The following is a 27,347-nucleotide window of genomic DNA, read 5'->3' as shown; positions in this document are numbered from 1 at the left end:
TTGATCCTGTAGGTATAATGACGTTTGGCAGAGCTATGGCCCAGTGTTCTGCAGTGTGTGGTTTTCCACAGATGTTCTCATCTGTTTTAAAAATATCACTTTGTGTAATTTTTGAAGTTGGTTTGAATCACCAATTGACATTCATTTGATTCAAATATAGTAAGATTTAGGAACAAATGAGAGAGGGGACTAAATATTATTTTTGTCATAGAATATCCTCTGGTCAAGCTGATTGTTCATTTCCTGGGTTAATTTCGGTGCAAACATTATTTCTCTGTATCAAAATATAAAAAATATAAAACTCCCAAAATATTGATACTTGCACATCTGACTTGAGGTGGAGCGAGTGCCTCATCCCTCCTTGTTCTCCTTCTTTTTCCCCAGTGTGTTTTGCTGTGTACATTGCACTGTAAAGAACAAAGCAGTGTAGCTGCAGTATTTTTCCACTGCATTTTGGAGAAGATGCCTGTAAATGAATCTGAATGGAGATTGTTATGCTTTGATACAAGTTGAAAGGAAATCTGTGTCTATGCTTCAGAGTACATGCTAGGCAAGATTATTTTCTATTGCCTAAATTACAGATTTTTTTACACGACAGTCTGAGAACAGCCATGTTGTGCCTGCTCAGAGAACAGATAGGATTTAAGGCTCTGACACTATAATGACAAAAAAAATCAAAAGTTATTTTGTTTTTCCTTTAGGAAAATCCAGAAGAAAGGTTTTTAATCTGATTGGTTTGCTGTTCTCATGTAATTGCTTCTTTTTACCAATTTCCTCTCTCTTTTTCTTCCAAGTTTGTGCTGAAGCTTTCAATCCAGATGAAGAGGAAGAAGATACAGAACAAAGGGTGAGTGAGGAAATAATTTCATGCATGGTTCTCTCTACAGATTGACAGGCAGATGTCTCTACGTTGCATTTTCCTACCACTTGTGCTTTTAGTGCTGAGCGTGGTGTGGTGACACTGACTGAGTGACATTGCTCTGAAATTTAAGGCCAGCTTTGTCTCATGCACTTTTTTAGTCACTTCAGCTTTAATATAATTTTACTTCAAAGGACTGGAGAGCTGTGCTTAAGTCTAATATCTTTAAAATTTTGGATATTTTCCTTCTTAATTATCTTCGAGGCTTGTTGAGGCAATTCCTCGAGCACTGATGCTGTTGAGAAGAATTAGTTAAGCTTTACCACAGCTGTTTCTTCATGGGTGCTTAAAATTTCTCACATGCTTTTTACTGCCTTTCTTGTCAAAGCAGTTCTGCCTGAGTAGGAGAAATACTTGGTTGAAATATTTTAAGTCTGTGGCCACCTGTTGTTTCGAAAGCTGGGAATTTCTAGGAATTGTGAATCCAGATACTGCAATTATTTTTCTTTAGAGATGGTTTTATGTGAGCAGATCCTGTAGCCTGGCTGGTGACTATCGGTGTTTTCTCTTTGGATTTCTGGTGTTCCTTTCCAGATTCCATCACAAGGATATTTACACTTCTGCAATGAAAATCTAAGTGTAATTTAATCTCTTTTAAAAACAAGCATACTTCATAAATAATTTTTATAATATAAAAATAATTTTAAAAAGACTGAGTATGTCTGGTCATCCAAATATTTGTAAACATCAGAAGTCTTAATTTTCTTGACTGCTTACTCAGTATTCAGGATCTGAGATCTGCTTAACTTTGGATAATGACATTTTAGAAATACCTGGTAATGTAACTGATTTTTTGAATCCCTGTTATTCCAGAAATAAGAAATGTTAATGTGGTGAATGTCAGGTAATTAATATTTTTATGTATGTTTTCATAATTAGTCCCTAACAAGCACATATATAAACATTTTTATGATACAGTATCAATTCCTTCAACCTGATGAGAGTTTATAATTGGAAAAAAGTAGCAAAATATCTCAAACAGCAAAGCTTTATTTTAGTTATTTTGTTGGAAAAAACCATCCTTCTTCAATAGTTAGATGGGCTGAGACTCCTATATATCATATATCTTATAAACTGCCTGTATGCCAACACTAAGTATATTGTGACTAATATAGCCAGAGTTCAGAAAGAAAACTGTTCACTTTTTCCTATTTCAAGTGTTCAGACCTTGACTGTGTCTGTGGCTGTGTTAGAAGGGAAAGGAATGGAAAAGGCATTCTTTTCTTTCTTTTATCTGTGCTGACTGTTATTTTGCAGGTGTTAATTGTCAGCATAATATTTTTCTTATGTCTCTGTAATTCTGTCATGCATTTTATGTTTATATATAAATACCATTTATGTAAACAACAAAAAAAGAATATATACTTTGACACTTAAATTGTGTTCTGCTTTTTCACTCTGAAGTGAGGGTTCGGTCTGTCATCATATTTCTTTGTTGTCATGACAGTTCTGTTTTACTTTGTTTTAAAGGTAGTTCATCCAAAAACTGATGAGCAGCGATGCCGACTGCAGGAAGCTTGTAAAGATATCCTGCTCTTCAAAAACCTAGATCAGGTAATAGCATTTTAAGGAAATCTTAATTGGAGTTGGTTGTTTGTATGTACAGTTAATATCATGATCTAACAGTCCAGACACAGTTTTTGAAGACAAGAAAATAGGATTGTCTTGAAAAGACAGGGAATATTTTCAATATAGTGGTGCCTACAGATGCTGCAATGATAATTTCCAACTCCAGGAATGCAGTAAATATTTCAAGTGCACCTAGCAGCATAAAGACTGGCTTGCGTGTTCATGCAGTGTATTTTTAGAAACTCAGCTGTGATCTACATCTTCAGCTTTGAACATCTGGTCATTGAAAATGCAGCAAAAGTATATTGTTAATGGGCTTGGGAATAACAAAGTTGGTAAAGCAGGTCAGCATCGAGGCAAGGCATTTATGTGGCATCATCTGTCTTGGCTTTCACGGCCTCCCTGGCTGTGCTGCCTGCAAAAAAAAAGTTTAGTCTTGGCTCATCAGGGAAAGCCAGCTGGAGCCTGCTGTGCACACCAGCACTATCCCATTTTCTGTGTGTTTTCCCCATCTGTACCTATCCCATCTCATCTGGGGCTGGAACTGCAGGTTCTCTGAGACACAGACTATGCAAGGAAATAACTGTATAGAATCATGGTCAGTACAGTCCTGGTTGTGACTGGGGCTCTTAGATGATAACAGCACAGAAAATTTACTCATAGATCATGGTGCAGTTTCTGGACACACATATAATGAAATACACCTACCGTTGACATGAATCCATGTGTGTCCATTGCAGTGAAGCTGTGTCAGATTATACCAAACATGCATGTGTGCTGTGGCACTCAAACGGTGTGCAAACATTGAGCCATTTGGCCATAAATTTGAGATAATGTTTCTTCTGTGGTGGAAGTGTCTGTATTTCTCTGCATTACTGAACTTTTATTTATAAGTTGGAAGTGAGTGAGGTGCCAGGAGAAATCAACATGTAATATCAGTGTTACTGGTATTTGCATACAGTAAAACTGATGCAGTGCATGTTGTGCTTCACTGTCCAGATCAAGTCAGATGAATTCACCATTGTCCAGCAGTGTATTTTCTGACAGGTTTGGGTTTCTCCCCACTCCTGCTTGTTTTTTTAGGAGCAGCTGTCTCAGGTCCTTGATGCCATGTTTGAGAGGAAGGTGAAACCTCAGGAACATGTGATTGACCAAGGTGATGATGGAGATAACTTCTATGTCGTTGAGCGGTAAGCAGCTGTGCCTGTTACGTGCAGAGGATGTTTCTTTTCAGCTTCTTAAGAAAGGGAATGTTTACTGCAGGACAGGTTTTGAAGGAACCTTACTTTTTGCAGTCATTGCCTTCTCATGTGATCTTTCCAATTTCCCCTTAAGGCCTCCATTGACTTTTGGGTCAGTGAGACAATCCGATGTGACTGAGGTGGACATTTCAAACCAACTGGGTTTTGACACATTCTCTGAGACTGTGACAACACAAATACCACTTTCTTTGAGGGGAGAGCCACAGCATGAGCTTGCCTGTGATTTGTTCAGTTTTGGTTTCTGTGCCCATCAGCATAGTACAGCTTAAAACCAGCCATATGACACGCTGTCTCTGGACCAGGCTATGTTTTTTTTTTCTGAAGAAAGGAGGGGTAAAAGCAGCAGAAGTAGCCACGTGGTAAGGGAAGGGATAGATGATTGTTTTCAGGAAGGAGAATACAGGAAATAAAAATCCATGGTAATGGCAACTGTTGAACAACCTGGACTTTGTCCAGTCAGTTTTGATCACTGACTTCAGAGAGACTTAGGGTTGCTTTGCCTCTGTTGGTCGTGGTACCTGCAGAGTTTAAGGTGCCATTTTGCAATTTTTTGCATCAAGCAAATTCACTTGATAATTTTGGGGATTACATGTATGTGCAACAGGCATATAATAGATACACATGTGCATGCACATTTTGAGTATCTTTTATCCTTTTGGAAGAAATTCTGGCTAATGTTACTTTTAATCACCATATTTAAAGAATAATTAAGGACATGAATTTATTTCCTGCTGCAAAAATGTAATATTAAACGTAATATTACTGAGTGATTTATAAATGTCTGTTCAAACACGATCTTAGCAAACTACTTTTTTGATGTGCTGTTATCTTGCTTCTCACTGAAATAATGGCACCATTAATATTGTATGAAATACTTTCAGAACAGTTCTTCCAAGACAATGTGTTTCCTTTTGAATTGTCATTTATGCTGTGTTTAAGGAATTTGTGAAAGAATTTCTAGGTTAGAAATGGTTCGTTTTAAATGATTCTTGTTTGTTTTAAGGACATTCCCCTCTCTGATAAGGGAAATTACTGAACATAGGGCTACCTCAAATATATTGACCATATGCCCGTTTCCCTGTCCTCTACCACACTGTCCCATTAGCCTAAACCACTGCTCCATTTCTGTACTCAGTATAGAAATGTATACCCTCAACTGCTCTGCCTCAGTCCAATCCCATGTCTTTGGCTAGACAGGATGAGTTCCTTCTCTTGCCACGTTCAGTGGGGAGATCAGGCTGTCCCAGGTAAGAGTAAGGTACTGCAGATCAGAACTTGTGGGAGCCAGAGCCACCAGCTCTGCAAAGATGAGATTCCATGCAGAGCAGTGGTTCCTAATCATGAGGAAATTTAAACTCAGTTTGGGATCATCTCAAAAATGTTAGATACCATCAGCCTGTTTGAATTTGTTTCTGTGTAAGGCTTTTTATCTTGTTGGTTACTAAAAGCTCCCTCTCTGCTATGAGTTTTAACCTAAAATAAAGAAGTGCAATGGAACTTTATCTTAGATATTCAGGTAACTGCTTCTATGGTCTCTGTTCTACAGATGTATTGCTATTCCAAAACAGGTTTTTTCTATTTGAGAGATAATTGTGTTGGAAGTTTTCAGGCTTTTAAATTTTTTGTTTTGTTTTACTTTCAAGTTAAATACACCAGTAACATAAATATGTTGGCAAAAATACGAGGCTGTACAGTGAGGGAAATTAAACTTGGTGTTATCCAGTGACACAGCATAGCAGCCTTTGCTGTGAACACTAAATCAGCTGCAACTCTTGTTTGCTATTCAGAAAAGTTTCTACAGTTAGGGATTTTCAGTCCTTTCTCCCTTTCCAGTCCTCCTCCATCTTTCACCCTCTAATTTTTCATGCAAAAGAGTAGGAGGATACTGGTCCTTACAGAAAGCCACAGTCTTTCCACTTGTTTGCAGGTGGAAGTTCAAAGGATTCTGGCTCTTTCAAGGCATCAGTAGGCATGTTACTCTGGTATAAGTAATTAATGCCTAAATATCCTTGAGGATTAATTTCTTCCTGTCTGAAAGAACAGTGACTTTATGTTCTGGCACAGGCCTTTTTTTTCCCATAGTCTTCTGCTTGTGATACTTCCTCACCAGATCACTTGTGTCTGAGTGTCTTTACCATGTGCAGAGGGACAGCAGGCAGGGCAGATGCAACCTGAGGATGCAGCAACTATTTAGGGCCCTCTGCACGGAAGGGAGAGCTCAGAGGGATGTGTTCCATGGCTGAACACTACGATGCTCATCGCTGCTGAGGAGGCACCTGCTGAGTCTCTGCTGATTGAGCTGTCGTCAGGAGGGGCAGCACTGGCCTCTCTTGTCTCTTGGAACAGACTGATCCACAATCTTGCTGAGTTGCCCTCTTCTGCTTTTCTGCTTTTTTTTTTTAACTCGGGGTTTTATATTTTTTCATGTCAGTACTTTTCCTTTGAGTCCATGGGCCTGTAATGATTACCATCTCAACAATTACACTTCGGTCTGTTTTTATTCCTCTTATCTTGCAGGGCTTTAGCTCACGGGCTGTCTCACAGCTCAACAACAGTTTTCCCAATAAAACTGAGCCAAGGTCACCCAGTGTTGCCTCACCAGTTTAGTTCTTGGGCCACAGGCAGCTGAATGCTTGGCTGAAAGTTACATGCCTATAGTTATTTGGAAATAAATGGCACTAGTAAGTGACTTTCAGGCTGAGGGATGGGAAGAAGTTGTTGCTTTTGTTAAGGTGTTCACAGATAACTCTTCTAGATCAAAAATACAACTTTGGAGATTGTTGCCTCTGATGCCTCTCAGAAAATTATTTAATGGATATCAGACCTTATAAGAATTAGTGACACTTTCCATCAACACTAATCCTTTTCTGGTTTACTCTTAGTATGCTGCTGGGTTCCTACTCTGTCTCATAGGTGTAAGCAGTAGCAGGTACAAAAAGTGGCTGGTGAGGATGTTGTGCAATCTCATGTGCCTTCCTTCCCCACCTACTACCATCATCTGGTGATTCCTTTTCTTTTTTTCTTATGGGCCTAATGATGTTCTGGGAGATAATGCCATTCCTTTGGACAAAGGTCTAAACTCCTCAGGAAAATTATGTGTGTATTCAGCTGCTTAAAGCCAGGAAGGTGTTCCCTAGCTGCTTTTCTCCAGGGCATGTGTTCTGTGAAGTCTCTTAGGCCAGTGGTTAGTACCTGAATGATCTCTGGTGCCATAGCTAAGAATTAATCAAGCCTACTCAAACTGTATTTTTAAATTATTGTTTAAAGCATGACAGTCTTGAGGGTGTTACAGACACGTGTTAGACTTTTAAATGGCTTTCTGTGCACAGCCTGTTTCCTTCATAGGCAGTTGCTGTAGTGCAGTTTGATCCAGATTTGTGTCATAAGCTTTGACTAGCTGGACTTGAACCTGCATCTTCATCAGAGTAGTCTTTTCTTTGTAAATTCTGATATACTGTTGCCTCAACTTCATTATAATGTAGGAAGTGTGCTTCATGGAGAACAGGGTCAGTAGACCTTTCCAATTCAAACAAATTTCAGCTTGGTATGAACAAAGTGTGAAGAGACTTCTTGTGCTTGGACATTTCCTCTTGATCTGTTCAGAGACCCTGGTAGATGTCAGCAGGTTTAGAACATCCTGGGGTTATGATATAGACATATCCCTAATCTGAATTTGAGACAAACCCACAGGAGCAGGTGAGCAGTTCAACTGAGTGTTTCTCAAAGGTCCTGCAGCAATGCTGTCACTGAGAGAACAAGTAGAGATGGGTCCAAGTCACTCTAAAGAGGCCTCACTGGGTAACACACATGCTGTGAATTGACACTGTTAAAGATGATGAAACTGTCTCTCACCCCAGCCAGAACAGCAATGTCAAAATACTGTGCAGAGGAAACCAAGTCAGTCCTGCCCATATCTATCAGGAGTGAAAAGCTTCATTAAGAGAGAATTAGTGTGAAAATAGTGTAGATAGAAGCAGCTGAGAAAGTTGGAAAGCTCAATAAAGCATGTTCCATCTCACACAGCAATAAAAAACCTGTTTGTATAACAGCAAAAAGCTGTTTTTAAGATTTGTGCTGGAATGTTGTCTAATAAAAAGTGTCTATTCCGTTGTTTTCCAGGGGACTGTACGATATTGTTGTAGCAAAAGACAACCAGTCGCGCTGTGTGGGCCGCTACGATAATCACGGCAGCTTTGGGGAACTGGCATTGATGTACAACACTCCTAGAGCTGCCACCATTGTTGCCACAACAGAAGGAGCCCTTTGGGGACTGGTAAGGAAAGGAAGTTGCGCTCACATGCATAATATTTTCTCTTGGTATGGCTCCTCTGCTCACAGCTATTTTATCATGATCTGTTATCTCATCTCCTGGCATGAGAGATCCATTGTGCAGATCTTTTTGGCTGCCTTTCTAGAACAACTTGTCTGTAAAAACTATATCACTAGTTCTATCTGTCCCTTTATGGTTTTGCATTTGCTGTAATTGTAGCTTTTGGTAGGGGGGAAAAAAACCCTGGTTTTGTTTTCATCCTGCAGAGGACAGTGGAGACAGTAATGCACATTTTTTTAGATGACGTTTTTGTTTTCCGCTTACCTTCCTACCATTTTGTCTGCTTTAATGGTAATGGGAAGGTGTTAAATATCTTCTTGAGAATGTTAGTAATTTGAAGAGGCCTGAAAAGTCCTGAAGCTTTGTTTTCCTTCACAATAAACTGTCCTGACGTTTCTGGTCCCTCTCTGTTACTTTGGAAGAGGTTCTCAGGTCAGCATGACCTATGAGATACCAAGCTTAAATGATGGTGTTGCTTTGTCTCTAGCCCAGCAGTGTTGAATGTGAAACTGTGGACATTAGTTTCCTTTTTTAGTTCTTTTCTCTGTACTATTTGGATGGGGTTATTTTCACAGTGCTCTCTCACTCATCTGTGAGGGTTCACATAATAAGCGGATTGTGCGATCAACGGAGCCTTTGAAGCCACAAGTGTTGTGTGCTGTCTGTGTGCCCGGGCTCCTCGGCAACTATCGCTGGGGGTTGGCCTTGTGTTGTGACCTTGATTGTAGGACTGATAAGCTGCTACACATGGCGAGGTGCTTATGCAATCTCAGCACCTGCTGAGAGATCTGACTTCCCTTTTCTTTGTGAGCTGAAAGAAAAGAGTTTGGTAAATCAGCCAGGGAATAATGTCAGAATCTAATTTCTGGAAGAAGGCAGAACAAAGCAGCTAGCTACAAACTGAACTCATTCATAGAAGGAAGAAAATAAGATGATTCTTTGTTTAAGTTTGCCTTTGATAAGTGCTCAAATTGGGTTAATTTTGGGTTTGCTTTTTCTATGATTATGTTCATATAATTAGGAAGGTGTAGTTGAACAAGGACCTCCTGCTAGTCATCTATCCTGTGAATCTTCTATTGACTTTGGCTACATTTTCCTGTCAAACCAGTTATTTCTTCCAGAAATTCTGTTTGTTGCCATGTTTCATTGTACTATTTTGTGCCTGATGTAATTTAAACATATTTTTATTAGTCTGCAGAAGTCATTGCTAAAGCTCGGGGGTTATCTGCCGTTTCGGAAATGTCGATTACTCCTGCTGCATTGCAGGCTTTGGCCAACAGAAGCCTGAAAGGCTCAAGCACAAAGCAGTTATCACAGTGGGTCTCTTCTGGAGCAGGGAAATGTCCTCGGCCTTTGCTACTGAATGTGTCTGGGGGAAACCTCATGATCACACACGCTACCTTCACGGCTCTGCCTTCTTTGTTCAAATACTGCTGCTTCTCCTCTCTCACTGATATTCTCAAGCAAATGAATTCTGATTTTTTTAATGCTTTTGCAATTCCCTCGACTGTTTCTGCAGCTTTCTGCTTTTCCAAACACAAACATTTGATGACATTTCTACCAGTGAAGAATTTCTTTAAAAAAAATTTAAAAATCCCTGATGCTTTATCATCTCTTGTTCTCCTTTGGATAACAGTAATACCATCCTGCCTTTCATCTTTCACATCCTTCAACTTTTATGTTCCAGTAATATCACCTCTATCAGTCCTTGTTTCAAGTTACAAGTATTTGCAGCCTGCATCCCATAGAAATGTTCACTTGAAAATACCTCTTCACCTCAAAATGTTGTTGCTTAGGTATCAGCAACTGGTTTTGGGAAATAAGCTCTGGAGGAACGGCTCTCAGGGCACTGGATGTTTCTACTAATTGTGGCCTTTTTTTTTTTTTTTTTGGTACCATTTTCCTAACCAAATTGGTACTCTTTTCCTTCTGCTTTTTGGTTTTGATATTTACACTTAGGGCCTTATCCTGTGCAAGGCAAACTCTGCAGCTCTGGCTCTGCTCGTGGTCCAGCGCTGATCCCAGCAGGGCAAGTGGTAACAGAGACACCCGGTGGGCAGGTGCCCTCCCCTTTAGCCTGGACGTGCCGCTCGGTTGCAGCTCTCCCGAGGCCTTTCCCATCGGTGTTTGGCGGTGTCCAAGCCCACCTTTCCCGTGCGGGAAGGAATCCCGCTGTTCCCGCCGGACACGGCGCTCCCGAGGCCGGTGCGGGGCTCGGCCGGGCCCGCAGCGCCGCCCAGTGGCCTTGGAGCGCAGCGCGGGGGCCGGCGGGGCTGGGCTGGGAGGGGGGATATCGCCCCAAATTTGGGCTCCAAAACCACACCGAACAGTTTTTCCTCGTGGAACACGCGGACAGGTGGCAGTTAGGAAGTGTAAAAGCTGGCTCTTGGATCAGAGAAGGTGGAGGAGTGAACAAGCCTGCTGCTGTTCCATGTTCTGTTCCTGATCTGTTTGAGAGCAGTGTAAATCTCCAACTTACTTTTGAAATCTGTGGCTCAAGTAGAGAAGAATCCAATTTCGACTTAGTCCTGTAGTTGCCTTAAGTCTTGGAAATTCCAGTTTCCACTGCTGTCAGCAGAAAGAGCAAAACTTCTTCGTTGTGTGCAGAAGCATGAAAGATATTCGCAAACAGGCAAAGAAAACCTCAAAACTCAACCCTGAAAAACAGTACAAGATAGACCAAAAGCTGAATTCCTAAATGCTTATCTGAGGAGGATCAGGTCGTACAACTCCCTGTTTTTCAATTTGTTAATGCCAGAAGTGCTCTCAGAGGAGCTGTTGCAGTCACTGTTGTGGTGGATATGGTATCAGTTTAACAGCTGGTTTCTCAACCCCACCATTTGCTGTAAATACTAGTTCATGTTTGTCAGTTCTTTAAACAGGGAACATTTAAGTGAAGAGAAATAATGTATTTCTCTATACTGTTTCTTGCAGGATCGAGTGACATTCAGAAGAATTATACTGAAAAACAATGCAAAGAAGAGGAAGACATATGAATTATTTATTGAGTCTGTGCCCCTTCTCAAATCCTTGGAGGTAAAGCTTCTCAGAGACATCCACATCAAATTCTTGCATTAGCAGTAACTCCACACTCATTGTTTCTGCTATGTCAGAAATCTGTGTGACTTTTCCTTAGAACAAAATATTAAGAGCCGCTTTGGTATCACATTTATTACACAACTTAATTTTCATTGTTGAAGTTGTACATTGCTTTTTTTTTGTTTTCCCCAGACCCTGATTTTTATCTGTCTGATTTTTTAGAAAAATCTTTCCACAACCCCCCTTCTCCCCCTAAACAAAAAAAACCCATTTGCACAAAGGGCAGCTTGGAACTCAGGGCTGTGGTTTCCTTTGAGGGTGAGATGTTGAAGTAATGATACAGTCACTGGGATATTTGGCCTTATCAACCATGAATGATTTTAAATTTGTGACAAAGTTGTGGGATGTCGTAGGTCTTGCTTTAATCTTAACTGATATTCAGGAGGTAAATTAAGAACAGGCTAAAGGAGCTACCTGGGGACACAATGACAGGTGTCACAGAGTGTGTGGGGCACAGCTTCAGGAACAACGTGCCAATTGTCACTTCTGTTGACGCAACCTGTATCTTCGGAGGGCTCTTGGAACCGACCAACCTGCTTTGACATTAGTATGTGTCTGCCCTTGCCTTACACCATCATTTAGCTTTTCTTTGTGTTCTCATGATAAAAAATCTTCCTCATCATTTATCTGTAGTATTTGAGAAAAGCTCTTAGTCCCTTTGGGAGAAGATTACAAAATTGCCAAGTATCATTAGGTGTGAATAACAATCTCTAGTACAAATGATTTTGGACATATATTGTAGCTGTGGAAGGGGTAAATTACACAACACCTTCTTCCTCAGTGCCTGGCTTAAACTGGTTCCATCAATGTGACTGTTTTTTTCTTGAGAACAGAAATGACTCAAATATTTAAAGATACAGAAAAATAACTCATTAGCACTGGGATGGCTTTTTGCATGACACACTGCAGTTGAATCATGCACGGACCAGATTTTGATTTCTCAAACATAGGCAAGATTAAGGTGCATTTGGGGAATGAATGGATTGATTACAACTGAATCATCTGTTGAATTTTAACAGTAGAATTTTCTTCCTTTCTTGGTATGTTCTTTTATGCTGCTCTGAAGCAATAAAATTGTTTTGTGGGATTCTAGATGGGCTGTGGGAAACACTGGAGATAATTATGGCTGTTCTTTTTCCCCTTCCTGATTATGAAGACTCAAGCTGTTTTGTGGCATGTCAGATAGTGCCTCCTGCCCTTGCTGCTGGGCATCCTGACTGCAGTGCCTGCTGATGCTTCACAGCCCTTGTCCTTTACATATTCCCTTTCTCCCCACTCTAGGAATGAGTTTTGGGACAAACCCTGCCCCCTACATATTCAAGTATAAAGTGATTAAAATATTTTGAAATTATGTTGCTGATATTTCTCATTGAAGGTAGTAAGCTTTTGACATTTTTCTGAGTGCTTTCTTCAAATTTCAACTGAATATTTAAGGAAGTGATTTCCCCTCCCACCTGCCTTGTTGCTCTAAATGAGCCAAATCAATTATTTTTTAACTTTGCAGGTAAGAAAAGGACAGGGATGGAACATTAGAAAATTTTCTTTCCATGTTGATTATGGTATCTTGGGAACTGTGTTGAGTACTATGACAATGTCATTTTGGGGCTATACTTACAAATTGTGTGTTTGTGTGTCTAGTGAATGCCTCTCCATTTCAGGAGAGGTTGTAGAGATTCAGGAGAGTTCACAGAGATGAGCTATAATTGATGATTGTTTCCAATTTTCCTCTTTGTTCTAGGCATCAGAGCGAATGAAGATAGTGGATGTTATAGGAGAGAAAGTGTACCAAGATGGGGAACGTATCATATCTCAGGTACTTGAACTCTAAACTTCTCTTTATCATTCTCCTTTCTCTGCTTCCTTTTTTTCTGTGTGGAATTGACTTATAGAATCTTATTACTTGGACCAACTTGACCCTTATTCTTTAATACTTCCAATTTATTTATTTATTCACTTCTTGAATGTTTGGGGAATGGACAGTATGTGTTTTGCTGCAAATTTATTCTACTACTTTAGTTTCTGGCTCTTTCTTCTCTTACCTGTGTTTTCTAAATGGTCTTTGCAAGGTTTAAAGAGGAGTGTGCCTTCAGGAGCTGAAATTACATGTCTGCCTATGCAGTTTTCCATGAAAGCCCCCAGCTAGAATTTTCCTAGGCCTCTATGACCAGATCAAAAAAGGAATCACAAACATGTAGTAAAGGCATCTCTAATGCCTAGGTCTGACTGAACAACAGAAACAAACAATTCAACATGAGTATGGTTTGAATGAAAATAAATGAAGTCATTGGAACGTTTACCTAGTTGGACCCAACCCAGTTTACTATTCTAAGAACTGTCAGGGTTAACTAAAACCACTGTTTTTCCTGATGCTTTTAGAAAGAGTATTTCTGTGGTGTGGTCTGGCTCAGTTGACAGCCTGTGGTGGTTGGTGTATGTTTTGTCTGCTGCAACAAATCACGGCTGGAGTAGTGGAACATGAAGCTGGATGAATTCGAGCTAAAGCTGTGTGGGGTTTTTTTGGAACACTGTTACTGATGAAACAACGGGATTTTGTGTCAAGTTTAACTTGGGGTTGCTGTGTTGCAAAAGTGCTGTAGTTAAGTAGAATTTAATTTAAGAAAGTCCTTGGCTTACCTGGAATTGCAGGTTTTTGGTTACAACCATTGTTCTTGTTTAATAAACAGAATATGACTCCTTGATAATGTCTTGAATAATTAATCTTAATTACTTGCAATGTCAGATAACTGGATGCAGGAAACTTTAGTTTGCTGATAACTGAATACTGTCAAATTACTTATCTCCAAAAATACTCTCACTTTTGTAAGTTGAAACTCTTGTTGCTTAAGACTCTGAGAAGACTGAATTCTCAGCAAAATCAGAGCTTATAAATCAGTCTCAAAACTGGGAACTCACACCATCAGTGATCCAATTACACAGTTGGTTCTAATCTTTTGTAATAACTGAATTAAGGACAAGGATGTAATTATACTTAAAAGGAGGTTTAATAGTCTGGATAGGTCTGGTAGTACACTGCTAGAGATGATGGAATTCTAAGCTTGGAAAAGATGTGATAGCTCTTACACTGCAGCACTTGCATCCATTCCACAAACCCCTTTCCCACTTTTCTCTTGTGGATAATTTTACATTTTAATTACCCTTCTGGAATGTGGCCCTTCAGTTAAGGGCAGTAAGCTTTAAAGCACTTGAAAATTGTTAGTAGTGTTACGAGGATGTCTCCCACTCAGTTTATTTCCATTCTTTTAGAAAAACTATTATTTAAGTACTTACTCTTTCAGAAGTGTGCTGGGAGTATTAGCTCATGTTGTGATAGATGGCAATGGTGAATGAAAAGCTTTGCACTGGATGACTTATGACCACCCCTCAGCTAAAGGCCTAATTTATTCTGTAACTCCGTGTTTAAACCTTGCATCATGTTCTTCCAGCCCATGTTTCATACTCAGGTTGTAACTATCTCCCTCCATCCTTCCCATCTCATTCATCATCTGCTTGCCCACTTGACTTAATGTCAGATTTATCTCTCTTATTTCAGTTTTTTTTTTCTGAGCTGCTCCCATTCCCTTATCAGTTCTTTTTCCAGCCTCCATCTCCCTGAAGCCTTTAGTCCCTTTGCTTGTGATTTATAGCAGGAGGCATGTGCTTGATCTCTGCTCTGACCTCCAGCCCTATGCCAAACCCACAGGGGCTGATACAGAGAGGGAAAGTCCTCTCTGTTACAAGTGAAACTTTCAAATTAAGTGCTGCCGAAGCTCTCCAGAGCAGATGTAAAATGGGATCTGCTGAAGGTTTGCAGTGGAGTGGGGATTGAGAGATGTGAAGAAGGTTCTAGAAACTCACAGAATTCCAGAATGATTGAGGTTGGAAGGGAGCTCTGGAAGTCACTTTGTCTAAACCCCCCTGTTCAAGCAGGGCCATGGAGAGCCTGTTGTGCAGGACTGTGTTCAGATGGCTTTTGAAGATCCCAAAGAACAGAGAATTTACAACCTTTCTGGGTGTGCTTGGTCACTCTTGCAGTGACTTTTTCATAGAATCAGCTGGATTGGACTAAACCACAGTTCTTTAATTCAACACCTTGTGGTATCTTTCTAGAACCTGATATAAAATGACTATCAGTTTTTATTTTCTCCCACCTGCCCCATGTGACTGATTTTCCTTTAATGGCGTGATGCTGAGTGCTTTATTCCTTATCATTCTTACTACATTTGTGGAGCCATTGCATCATTCCTCATGTAGATGGCTTGCATTGTGGATTTGCCTTTCTGTAAACTATCCTCCTCTTCCTTTCTATGTTTGTGCTCCTCAAATGCAGCTATTCTTGGTTCTTCTGTCTCCTTCTATTTTACCATGAATTGACTGAGCTCATACTTAGTTTAATGGATCTTTTTTCCTGCTGACATCTAGAAACACAGTCACTAAATTGGTGTTTTATTAAAATTTGCCTCTGGAAATTCTAGACTGCTTAGTTTCACAACTGGCTACTTCTGTCAAGATCAGGTGGTTTGCACTTATGTGATTTTGCTTTATATCATCAATCTCCTTTGCGATTCCCTTTCCTCCTGCCCTCTCACTGGATGACATGCACTAATAGTTACTTCCCTGTGGATTCCTCTAGGTATTACCCAAACAGTCACCTTTTAATGTCAGGAATTTGACTGTTTGTCAATTCTAGCAGATTTCTGCACAAGGCCTAGTTCAAAGTGAATGAGTTAATACCATTTATACATACTTTCACAGTCAAGTGAAAAATAATTTATTTTACCTTTTCCTCTTCACAGGGCGATAAAGCAGATTGTTTTTACATTGTAGAATCTGGTGAAGTAAAAATCTTGATTAAAAGCAAGGTGAGTGCAAATTGAGTGATTAGGCTTTAGGTCAATCCCTTATTTGATTGATGAATACAAGAGATTTGAAAAAGCCTACCCTGACTTATTTTAATATATTATTTTGTGATGTTTATCATCATTACTCATGTGACGTAGGTTGTAAATTCCCATACCTGAAGTTAGTTTACTAAAGTAGAAAAGTCTTTTTCTTCTACCTGCTGCTCTGCAAACTAACCTGACACACTCTCCCTGGCCTTAAGGGTGGAGATAAAACTGTTCTTCTGTCATTACAGAAAACTGTAGCTTAGAAAAAGTGGGGTCTGTTATCTCTAGTGACATACTGGATGTTGGCATTTAAAGCAGCCTTGGGGAACAGCTTGTGGTAGATGATAAAGGCTGTGTTAGGTTAATTTAACAGTAAATACCTGCCAGTCTCAACACTTGTGAGCTGGTACATGCTCTTCTTACCGTGGCGTTGAGGTGTTCAACCAGCACACGCTTGGGAATCGCTGGGTTAAAGGCCCTAAACCAATGAACTGTTGCACGTGTGTAAGGTGTGTGGGGTGAACTGCAGCCTTGTACAAGGACAGAACTGTGCAAATAATGAAACTGCACTGTTTGACAGACTATGACGAGTAAAGAAGCTAACCAAGAAGTGGAGATTGCCCGGTGTCACAGAGGGCAGTATTTTGGAGAGCTTGCACTTGTTACCAACAAACCCAGAGCAGCCTCTGCCTATGCTGTTGGGGAGGTCAAATGTTTAGGTAAGCAGATGTTCTGTGTTTCTAATTACCCTTTTCTGGTCTTTGCTTGTCTCATGGACCATGCCTGAGTGAGCAGCTATTCAAAACCCAGCAACCTTTTGCTGACTGGCAGTCAGACACCAGAAGCCAGGGCAGGGGCTGGAGCAGGGCTGCACGTGGAAGTCAGAGAAGCACCTCTGCTTCCTTATGGCAGATTCTCTATTTTCTGTGTGTTGCATGTACTCTCTGAAGGGCATTGGCTTCTTGTGTACAGCTTGTTTGTCACACACACCCTTCAGGTGATCTTCTAATGCCAGTGTGGGATGTATTTTGCTTCTGTATTTGTCCTTGAGGTCAGGTTTGTATTTCATTAATCTTGTTTCTACAAATAACAGTACAGAGGGAAATCAGAGACATGATTTCTGTTCCTGACCTGAGTGGGTTGGACTGGAGGTCTGTTCTGAGTTCAGAAACCAGATTAGTGTGTGGTGTCCTTTTTGACAAACGATCTTGTTTTCACCTCTGTTCCTTTGCAGTCATGGATGTGCAAGCATTTGAGCGGTTGCTTGGACCCTGCATGGACATTATGAAGAGGAATATAACACATTACGAGGAGCAACTGGTGGCAATGTTTGGCTCTAGCATGGACCTATTGGATCCAGGGAATTAGGCACAGGGTACCTCAATGCCTTCTTAGTTCAAGACACAGAAAAGCCTCCTATCAGCAACACAACTCACAAGGACAACGGACACTATGGAACAGTTACTGCTGCTGTTTTCTTGGGCATTTTAGAAACCATAAACAAGTCTCAGCACAGATGGATTGCTCACTCCCTGCCTCCACTTTGCTGCTGATACTTCATTATTAGACCTAGATTAAAGATGATTCTAACCCTATGTTCACTTACTTGGTTCAGAATGGCATCTGTCCAACAGTTCAAGTGCCTGATACGAAACCCAAAGTGTGCAAGATATAGAAGCCTCCTTCCTTCTGGGTGTTACTGTTGGGATAAATTTTCCAATCAGATTCTGTAGTGGGAGGTTGCCTGTTCTGCAGAGGCAGCCTGTGGAATACAAGCCGTTTATGGGCTTATTACCTTCATATGATGCTTTCCTTACACAATGTCAAATTCGCTTTTAATTGTAGCATCTGGTTTTGAAGTTAAAGTATCAATGGAGCCAATGAATAAGATGGCACTGAAATTTCTGTCCACCTGCTGAAAGTGGCAGGTACTGAATAGCTCTTTAAACCAAGTAAACCGACCTGGGGACATGGGAGAGTCTGCTTAGCATCTGAATGCAGAAAATGAAGCATTACTATATTTTAAGTGTTTTCTGAGCAGCAAAGACAATTGTTTTACTCTATGCTGCCCAAAAAAGTGCAGTGGTTCAGATCAAATGGCCTGAAAGTGTCATAATTGTCATCTCCCCAAACTTGCTCCTTGTTCCCGACACTGAGTACATTTTATGGTGGTGAGATCACAACGTATGACCTTCTCTTGCTTACAGAAATCCTTTATATTGCTAGATTTCCCAGGGCACAGTTGTTGACTGGGTCAGTTTTAAAGCTTTCTAAGGAGGTGAATGTTTTGTAATTTAAATGAAGACTACTTCTGTACTTGTTTACAGGAGCTTCCCCCAGTCCTAACATTTCACAGTATTCTAACTTCATTAGACACTTGGATGCTTCCAAATACCATGTTTATTTGCTAAACTTTTCAAAAGTTGGCAACATTTGACTTTGTGAAGCAAATGTCTTTGCTAACTACGCAGTTGGTGTGTTTGAGGAGTCTTTTTGGTCTAGGTGATAACTAAGCTAATGATGTTTATCTAAAATACTTGTTAAATTTGCAGCATTTATTAGGTAGATTCTGTTTCTATGGCTTTAATGACCTTAATTGGCATATGGCTGAGATTTTATCAGAGTATTATCTAAATAAGAATCAGACCATAAGAAGGACATTTTTATGGTGTACAAACAGAATATTTATATTAAGACATTGATTTTGGAGGTAATAAATCTAGTGACCCTTTGAATTTGCATTCTTCCGCAGCTCATGCAAAACATACTGGTGTTTTATAGGGTTATAAAATTTTAATTGTGAATGCTAATGTAACAGAACCTGCTCTTTTTATTCATGGCCATGTGAGCAAGAATGGAAGGATGCTAATCTTGAATTCCTGCTTTTAGTTATCACAGTGGACGTTTCTCTGAGGCACGAGATGCTTAGCAGCAACTCTTAAGTTGATTTCTGGACACTTCCCTCCCCCCACCCCCCCACAATGGATTTTCCTCCCATTTCCTGCAACATGAGCAAGGTGGAAAGTTGATCAATTTGAATGGCTGTTGTCCACTTACTGTAATTTCAGTCATATTTTTATATAATGCAAATGATTTGTAATGGACACCACTGATCTCGGTGTTTCCATATTATTAAAGTCCTGGTTGTGATGTCTAGTGGCTGTTCTAACTGCATGTATTTTAGAACAGTGAACTTCCGTTGCTTTCCTGGGCTGTTTCTTTGTCATAAATTACAGCCAAAGAAACAGCAAGTACTTCTCATTCATGCTTCCAAGGTTTAACACCAAAGACAAAAATAATTCTTTTGATTACAGAATTAAAAAGCAAACAACCCCCTAATAAACTCAAAACAAGCCAACAAAAAACCCACAAAAAACCAAGAAGAGATGAACAAACCCACTCATCACGTTCTTGCAGTGATAACAGATTTAACTTTAAGATGCTTTGGGCTCCATGACAAGCGTCTTTCTGAAGCCAGCTCATGACTGTCCTGTGAACCAGACATAAACTGGTCTCTGAACCAGTGTGAGTTTCTGTGGTGCCTAAACTGTTGTGTGAACTAAACAGAAAATTGCTGTGGATAATCACCAGCTGGCCTTTGTTGCTCCCAGGCAGAATATCCTCTCCTTTATCCAAAGGAGCCTGGCAGGTTGGGCTGCCTTACAGGTGGATTCTGGTTCTTACAGCCTTTGGTTCTCTTGCAGGACAGGACTGTAACCTCAGCACAGGCAAACATGGGCAGTTGTTCTGAAGTTTAATCAAAAACCAGGCAAGGCTGATGTTAGATTCTTGAGATGTTTCTGTCTGGAAGGGAGGATTTGATGGCTTCTGGAAGTCAAAGGAAAAGATGAGAATATAAAATCAAAAATTGGGATCCTATGTAAGCAAGAACAAGCGTTTGAAGTTTTGCCTTTCTCTAGGCTCCCTGGAGCAAAGGCACAGTGGGCAATGCCATCCTGCACCCAGGGTCTGTGCAGCAGAATTCCATGGTGTAGAGAGGCAGCTGACCTTGAGCTGAAAGAGAATGTGCTACTAAGAAAGCTCATCCGTTTAAGAGCTATAATGTGCAATATGCCTGATTGGTGTGGTTTAACCAACCTGTTCTGTACAGTTTTGGAGCATGAAGACAGTGAGAGAAGCTTTAGTAAGATACTCAGTATTGGCAGGAATCTGGTTAGAGCACCAGCAGTGAGCAAAGCTGGAAGGTGTGAGTGGTGATACCGAGTCCAGGGAGTGAGTGGAGCACCTGTTTGTGACCATCTGCCCCATCCCTGTATCTCAGCTCATTCCTTTCCACTTTGACTGTTCATTGCAGTTGTTGTAGAGAACAAGCCCAGGTGTTGTGTTACCACTCAGTGTTCAGTAAATCTGCCATGGAGTCTCTGAGATTGGCACTAGAGAGAGATCTAGTTTTTAATAAAAGAACTCAGCAGCAAAGTGGGCACAGAGGATCATGTCTTCGAGGCCTAGAGAAAGACAAGTCTTCTGTTTGTGATTCCCTGCTTGTGATTGTGGTGAAGTCAGTGAGAGGAGCTTTCAGTGGTCAGATATCCTGGCATGTGGTATTTCTGTCTAATGTCACAGCACAGGTAAAAGAACAAAAAAGGGCAGAAGTGCTCTATTTTTAGAAACAGAAGTGCAAAACTTAAAACTTTAAAACAAAACTTTAAAAACAAAGTGCAATTTTGCACAGAGGGCAAGAAAACCCAAAATCCCTTTGAATGTCACTTCCATTCTTTCTTTTTTGTTGGCTGAAAGCAGACTCTTGTTCTCGATACGTATTTGTAAACTAGTCTTGCCAAAATACAAACACATTGGGTTTTTTCACTCCAGATGATTTTCATTGTTACGGTTATTGCTGATCATTTTAGCTTTTTTTCAAACCGTATATTTTATTTCAAGAGGCCTTCCCTGTGGATTTCCTCCTGGAGCTCTGCAGCACTCCACTGCTATTTTGAGAGGCAAGAGAAAGTCACTAACCTCACAGGAGACACTCAGCTTAGCTGGCTGGAGCTAATAATGTGCAACTAATTTTCCTCTGTGGGGCAGGAGGGGAATTGAATTCTGCATAAAGTTGCTACCTCAAGGCTCCAAGTGCTTTTAAAGGTCTTTCACTTGGGAGAATTTATTAAGACAGTTCTTAAAATTAGTCTGTTCTTTTGAGTTAAATGTTTTTTTAATTAATTCATTGAGGGACCCGTATTTTAATTCATTTTACTTTTAGTACTTGATTCTCAAAGGATGAACAGCTGCGAAGTTTGGTTCTTGCACTGTAGTGTTGAACATGAAAGAAAAATATCTGCCATATAAAAACATATGGTTTTAACAAGTTAAACCACTCTGGGGTTCAGCTTCACTTTTGGTTAATAAAAAACTGACCTGTTGTGTCCAGTCTTCCTGTACAGTCCTGTGTGTGCTCGTTATTGACTCACTGCAGCTGACACAGCCCCAGCCTTACAGCAGCTCCCTGGATGCACTCGGCGTGCCTGAGGTTCTGTAGCTCCTGTTGCCAGAGCCTCATGGAGAGCAGCACTCACCCTCCTGCAATAACTAAGAGATTTATACAGCACCTGACCTGCAAGTTTTGCTGTTTGGCGATAAAATTTTACTAACATCTTAAAAATAATACCACCTTCTGTGGGTATTGTTGGCTGCTCTGATTAAGTCTGCCAAATTATCATAGAACTGATTTATTGAGCCTTGCAGTAACTGGTTCTTGGTTCCCCCAAGAAACATTATATTCCTGAAGGTTTCTTTTCGGCCTGCACTTGCATCTACTGAATTTTATAGCTGCCTTTTATTTAACCTAGCTAACAACCTGAAAACTAGTTCGGTACGTGTGAAATAATACTTGCTTTTGCTGAAATATTTTTTTTCTGAATGTTTGGTGTTTTATGTACAGTTTTTAAGTCAGTCTGAGAGTGGAGTTCAGGTGGATTGTTGTGCTAAACCTGAGAAAGCTCTGGTGGAATAACACGGGGACCTTTGCACAGACTGAGCAGTGTGATGGCCAAGGCCACTGGTGTTCTTTATGTCTGATGACTCAAACCCATCAGATCAGGCTATTGCAGTGTTACCCTGCTGGGGTCCATACCAATTCCTGGGTAAGCCTTTTTGTAAAAGAAGGAAGGTTCTGTGAAGTTCTGTTGCAGGGGCTAATGTTTCATCATTTCAGCAGAGCAGAGATTCTGCCATCCTTTCTGCTGTTTCTCTCCCAAGGACATATTTCACACCGATTTTTAGATCAGGTACAAGGTACTAAAATTGTGTTATTTTATCTTCTCAAGTAGGTGTTGAGCTGCCAGCCTCGTGCTGTGCACTCCTCAAATCTGTTTCAGGTGCGTGTACTGCAAAACAGAGGCTGGGATAACGCAGTGCCTTCAGTGTTTGTGACCTGTCAGGGTGTCAGGCATCGCCTTCACCAGGACCGCGCTGCCTCGGGAACTGCGTCGCGACCACCACGCTTGTTTGAAGGGGAAGCGAAGGAGCATCTCTGCGTGCCGCCCTCCCAACGGCGCGGCGCAGCGCTCGATATTTGCCTTTCCGAAGCTAAAACGTCGCGTGTAGCACTTGGAAACACCGTCTGTTCCCGCAGCTTCCCCGAGATCCGTGTCCGGCCCAGACGCCGCCCGTGTGCCGGGCTGCGCTCGGCCGTCCCCTCAGGGCGCGCCCGGGGCTCGGCGTGGCCGCGCGCGGTTGCCATGGCGACGCTGAGCGCGCGCGGCCGCCGCGCGGAAGGGGCGGGCGCGCCGCCATTGGCCGGGCGGGGGCGCGCGCCGAGGGGCGGGGCCGGGCCGGGTCGGGCCATGGCGGCGCGCGCGGAGCCGCCGCCGGCCGAGTTCGAGCGGCGCGTGCTGCGGAGCGCGGCCCCGCACCACTATCTGCGCGTGCGCCTGTGAGTGCCCCCCACACACCCCCGAGAGCCCCGGACCGCCCTCAGACCCCCCCCCCCAGACCCCGCTCTGCTCTGTTTCCCGCAGGGAGCTGCCCGACGGCGGGGCCCGGCCCAACGCCGCGCAGTTCAAGCAGCTCGTGGTGTCGGCGCTGAGGGAGCTGCACGGAGAGGTGGGATCGGGATCGGACGGGGATCGGGGTCCCTCCCTTGGCCGGCTGCTCCGCGCCGGGAGGGCCTCGGTGGAGCGGCTGGTTGCCTGCCCTGTGTCCCCGGCACAGCTGGGCAGTGTCCGAGCAGGGGGGGCGGGCCGAGGGGCAGGATGAGTGTCCTCGGTTTCCTCTCTCGTAACCGGGTACCTGCTCCCCAGCCACGCTGTAATTGCTCCCAGCGATGCCGGGCTGCACATCTCAGTTCAGTGCCCGTGGTCAAGTGGCTCCCAGTGCCCATGGTCAAGTGGCTCCAGCCATCCCTGGAAGTGCTCAAGGCCAGGCTGGATGGGGGCTTTGGTCTAGTGGAAGGTGTCCCTGGCAGGGGATCGGAACGAGACGATCTTTAAGGCCCCTTACAACTCAAACTGTTCTTTGATATCCGGTTTTTAGAATTTGGAATATTGATGCTTTTGCTATAGGGAGGCTTTAGAATGAGAGCTTTGAAAAGGGAAAAGCTTTGTGAATGGGAAATCCACAGTACTGTCCTTGCTCTGTTTACAGTATTGCTGGGTGGCTTTAAGCAGGTCACATCACCTGTGGGTCCATGTTTCTCCAGCTGTAGTGTGGAAATAAGTGGCTTCTATCTAAAGAACTCTGAGAGGAAAGGTGGTGTTTATTTGTAACTGGAACACTTCTTTGAGATATGAATGAAATTATAACATGATGTAACATGCTGGGTGTGAAATCACTTGCTTTATAAACCACTATAAGAATGGAATGGTACTTATTAAATGACATTTTTTTGATAGGTTGGAGCAGCTTTGCCTGTTGATGTCTTAACATATGAGGAAAAAACTCTGTCTGCCATATTAAGAGTTATTAGCAGGTAAGGTGCAGTCAGTACACGCTTCTGATACTGCCATGAAAGTATTTTTTGTAAGAAAACCAGAACTATTGAGCTAAGAAAGGTCTTTGAAGAATTAAGCCTAACTTGCAGATATTTGCATACAGCATGAAGAAAATAATTACTGAGATATAACTTCATGTATCAGTATGCTTTAAACGATGATGGTTTAAATGGATTTAAGACAGGAACTAAGGACCATCGAAATATGTGGCTTTAAATCGCTTTGTATAGTAAAGATCAAAATGATTACTGTACATAGTGAAGACAACTGCAGGTGATTTAAGAGAAGAAGGAGCTTAAATGCACAGAGAGAACAAGAACAGGTAAAGTGAACTTGAAGAGGTTACAGTACCTATCTCTTTGTCAAAGACAAGAGGCTGCAGCTACTGCAATAACCCTTCAGGAACAGTGTCACTGCCAGAACTCATTGGTGAATTTACCTGCTGTTAAACTCAGTTAAGATGTCATTACTCTTAGTGGAACATTATTTTTATTTAAGATGTTTATGTTGCAGGAAAAGTGATAAAATTTTATTAATATATTTTATTTTCTTTTTACTTAGTGGCCTTGTGAAGCTGTGGAGTGCTCTAACTTTGCTGGGCTTCTACGAGAACAGGAGGTGTGCCTTCCGAGTGCTGCAGGTAAAGCCTTGCAGGGCTTGGTGGCCTCCCCCAGATGTCTGGCTCTAAACTTGGCTGTCTATCTGAGCATGCTGCCTCTTCACAGAGAGGTGGCCTAGATGCAGAAATGCCTTGGTTTGGGAGTGAAATGCTTTTCAGTGCAGGTGTGGTGTGTGGGTCTGTGTTTGAGCAGTTTGCACCTTATAATGAATCTTGGAAGATGTGACGGTAGTGGCTGTCTCATTATTTTATAGTTTCAGCCCAGTGACAAGTCCTGATGTCATTAATACACCTGCAAGAAAATAATTTCTGGCAGGTTTTGTTCATGGACCATATCTTGATCCTGTCTTTTATTTCCTCTGCCCCATTTGTTCCCTTTCTGATAGTCACTGTTGACAGACCTGACGAACATGCACTTCCAGAGCTTATTTTTTTCAGGAGGATGCTGCTTAATACAATGGGTTCTGAGAGTTCTTTGTCTCTGAAGCCGTGACTGGACAAAAACCTGCTAGGGCATAGCTCTAAGTTTCTAATCTTTCATGTAAAAGGAAAATTTAGGTATTTTCACATTTGAGTGCATTTGTTGGTGATTTTTTTCAAGGCTTTAGTTTGTTGTTGTTTGTTTTTGCTTTCCCCAAAACAGACATCTCCGTTTCTTCTCGCATTATCTGGCAACAGTAGAGAACTAGTCCTGGACTGAACGTGGTTGTTGGGTTGGTTGTATGGAGCAGAAGTTTCTGGAGATGTTGCAGCCCTTCAGGCGTGGAATTTCTGGAAGAATGTTCCGACAAAGAGCCTTGACAAAGCTAACGTTTATCAACTCACTGCTTGGACATCCAGCACTTCAAAGTTTACACATAAAAGTTGGAGACAAAGCTGAACTTACCAAAGCTTTTACACAGAATGATGTTGTTACTTTTTCCTATTTAACAGGTGACACAAATCCTTTGCATTTAAATGAAGAGTTTGCAAAGAAGTCTCGGTTCGGGAGAACTGTTGTACATGGAGTTCTGATCAATGGACTTATTTCTGCAGTTCTAGGTACTAAAATGCCTGGTCAAGGGTGTATATTTCTCTCCCAGGAGATCCGGTTTCCAGCTCCTTTGTATGTTGGTGAAGAAGTCACAGCTGCAGCAGAAGTGAAACGGCTGAAGGGTTCTGTTGCACACATTTCAGTATCATGTCAGGTCAGAGAAAGTGGGAAGACTGTTATGGAAGGGATGGTGAAAGTCATGGTGCCGGACAGTTAGAGCTGTTCATCCTGTGCTACTTTACTGTAAAGGCCAGAAATGCTTGGTTTTGACTTTGTCTTTTTATGTGACATCACTGAATCCAGTAAATTTGCAACAAAAAATGCTTGAAAGACAGTGCACAAACTTAATCTTGATAGAGCTGCATTAAACTTAAAACTATTTCATTTTCCTCTATGTATTGTCAAGGTGAAACCAGCAGAAATAGGCACTTACTGTGACAAAGAGGCAAAGTGGCTTAGCCTTTGCTCTGCCACAGTGGGAATTCTGGAGTGGCTAAGGCTGTTCTTTCTGGCAAAATCACACTCACACACCAGCAAAGTTCAGTTAAAACTTGTTCCTTTTGTACAAAGCAGCTGTACTGCCAACAAGCTCCAGGGGAGGGGACAATGCTGTGTTTAACAAGCGGGACAAAAGTGGAGGTACTGACACACGTGCACTGCAGGATGTGTTGTAATCTGCATGGCAGCTCCTGTGGGTGTTTCCTCTGAAACTTGCTTCCCAGAAGCAGAGTGAAGGAGGCTTTAAAAAAAAATACATTGTCACGACTTGTACTTACTGTACTTGTGCTCCTGAGGGCAAAACAAGCAGGGACATATGAGTTGAGTACTAACTGTATGGCTTCTCTCTGCTTGCTTGACTGTGTGAACATGCATTCCTCTTTTGGTAAATTCATAACCAGCATGAGATCATTGTACACTAAGAGACTTCTTTCAGGAGTGATCAATGCCATCAGGAATAAGGCCTTCGGTTGGTGGCTCATAATTTTCTGGCAAAGCATCTGTTATGCCCTCTATCTTCTTTGCAGCAGAAATGCATTTGAAACTTTCATTGACTGCAAATAATCTCAGAAGTTGTTTGCTATGAAAAGAGAGTTTGTCCTCATCCTGTGGTGAAAACTACAGAACAGTTGCACTCTGCCTGAGTGTGCTGCACTCTAACCCCAGGTGTTAGTCACACTGGAGCAGAGGGAGGGGTAATGTTTAAGGTTTTTGACTCCATGGCCTCTTTATCCAAAGCCTGATATTTGGCCTGTTCACAACTTGGAAGAAGTAGCTCGGGAGAGCTTTCCTGATCTCTTGTTTGTAGGAGCTTCCCATTTCCTTTCCTTCTGCCTCGGTTCACTGCCTGTCACTGGCTTGTGCTGTATAAAACACTTTCCCAAAGCAGGCATTCTCCTTTCTCTGTTTCTTATTCACCTTCCTCTCCAGGTGCAAAGTTGTCATGTTAATATCTGTTAAAAAGTGAATCAAACCTGTGCCTGACCTCCAGGGTTATGCACAAGGAGTGGTCTGGGGAGTCAGGATTGCTGTTCCAGCCTGAGATTCAGTTAATGAACCCACCACAGAGCTCATTTTCCTCTCAACGTGGAGCTGCAAGACAGGAGTACAAAAACCAAGCTGCGTCTGATGTAAAAAGACAAAAGAAAATGCAGACAAGTGTCCAGCTTGTAGGTTCCTG

General features: G+C 41.8%; 3 protein-coding genes across 3 annotated transcripts in view; all 3 read left to right on the top strand.

Annotated features, from left to right (window-relative positions):
- Positions 1-19,542, top strand: part of PRKAR2A (protein kinase cAMP-dependent type II regulatory subunit alpha) — a 60,353-nt gene extending 40,811 nt beyond the window's left edge. Inside the window, exons 3-11 of the mRNA XM_050313175.1 lie at positions 795-847; positions 2,390-2,473; positions 3,572-3,678; positions 7,870-8,023; positions 11,015-11,116; positions 12,918-12,992; positions 15,973-16,038; positions 16,646-16,784; positions 17,300-19,542. Coding sequence (XP_050169132.1) covers positions 795-847; positions 2,390-2,473; positions 3,572-3,678; positions 7,870-8,023; positions 11,015-11,116; positions 12,918-12,992; positions 15,973-16,038; positions 16,646-16,784; positions 17,300-17,433 — 914 coding nt within the window. The 3' untranslated portion in view covers positions 17,434-19,542. The remainder of the gene's footprint in view (positions 1-794; positions 848-2,389; positions 2,474-3,571; positions 3,679-7,869; positions 8,024-11,014; positions 11,117-12,917; positions 12,993-15,972; positions 16,039-16,645; positions 16,785-17,299) is intronic.
- A 3,311-nt stretch (positions 19,543-22,853) lies between these two features.
- Positions 22,854-26,050, top strand: RPP14 (ribonuclease P/MRP subunit p14). Its single transcript, XM_050313186.1, has 5 exons — positions 22,854-22,960; positions 23,046-23,130; positions 23,919-23,995; positions 24,579-24,657; positions 25,280-26,050. The coding sequence occupies exons 1-5, from the start codon at positions 22,872-22,874 to the stop codon at positions 25,334-25,336; spliced, it is 387 nt and encodes a 128-aa protein (XP_050169143.1). The 5' UTR covers positions 22,854-22,871; the 3' UTR covers positions 25,337-26,050.
- HTD2 (hydroxyacyl-thioester dehydratase type 2) lies at positions 25,359-26,050 on the top strand. Its single transcript, XM_050313183.1, has one exon. It carries the CDS (start codon positions 25,359-25,361, stop codon positions 25,884-25,886), a length of 528 nt encoding a protein of 175 aa, XP_050169140.1. The 3' UTR covers positions 25,887-26,050.
- Positions 26,051-27,347: the final 1,297 nt, after the last annotated feature.

Source organism: Myiozetetes cayanensis, unplaced genomic scaffold (genome assembly GCF_022539395.1).
Source record: "Myiozetetes cayanensis isolate MyiCay16 unplaced genomic scaffold, myiCay2020 scf18, whole genome shotgun sequence".
In the NCBI taxonomy this organism is placed as follows: domain Eukaryota; kingdom Metazoa; phylum Chordata; class Aves; order Passeriformes; family Tyrannidae; genus Myiozetetes; species Myiozetetes cayanensis.
The sequence above is the reverse complement of the archived record's forward strand: the minus strand, read 5'-3'. Positions and strand labels throughout refer to the sequence as shown.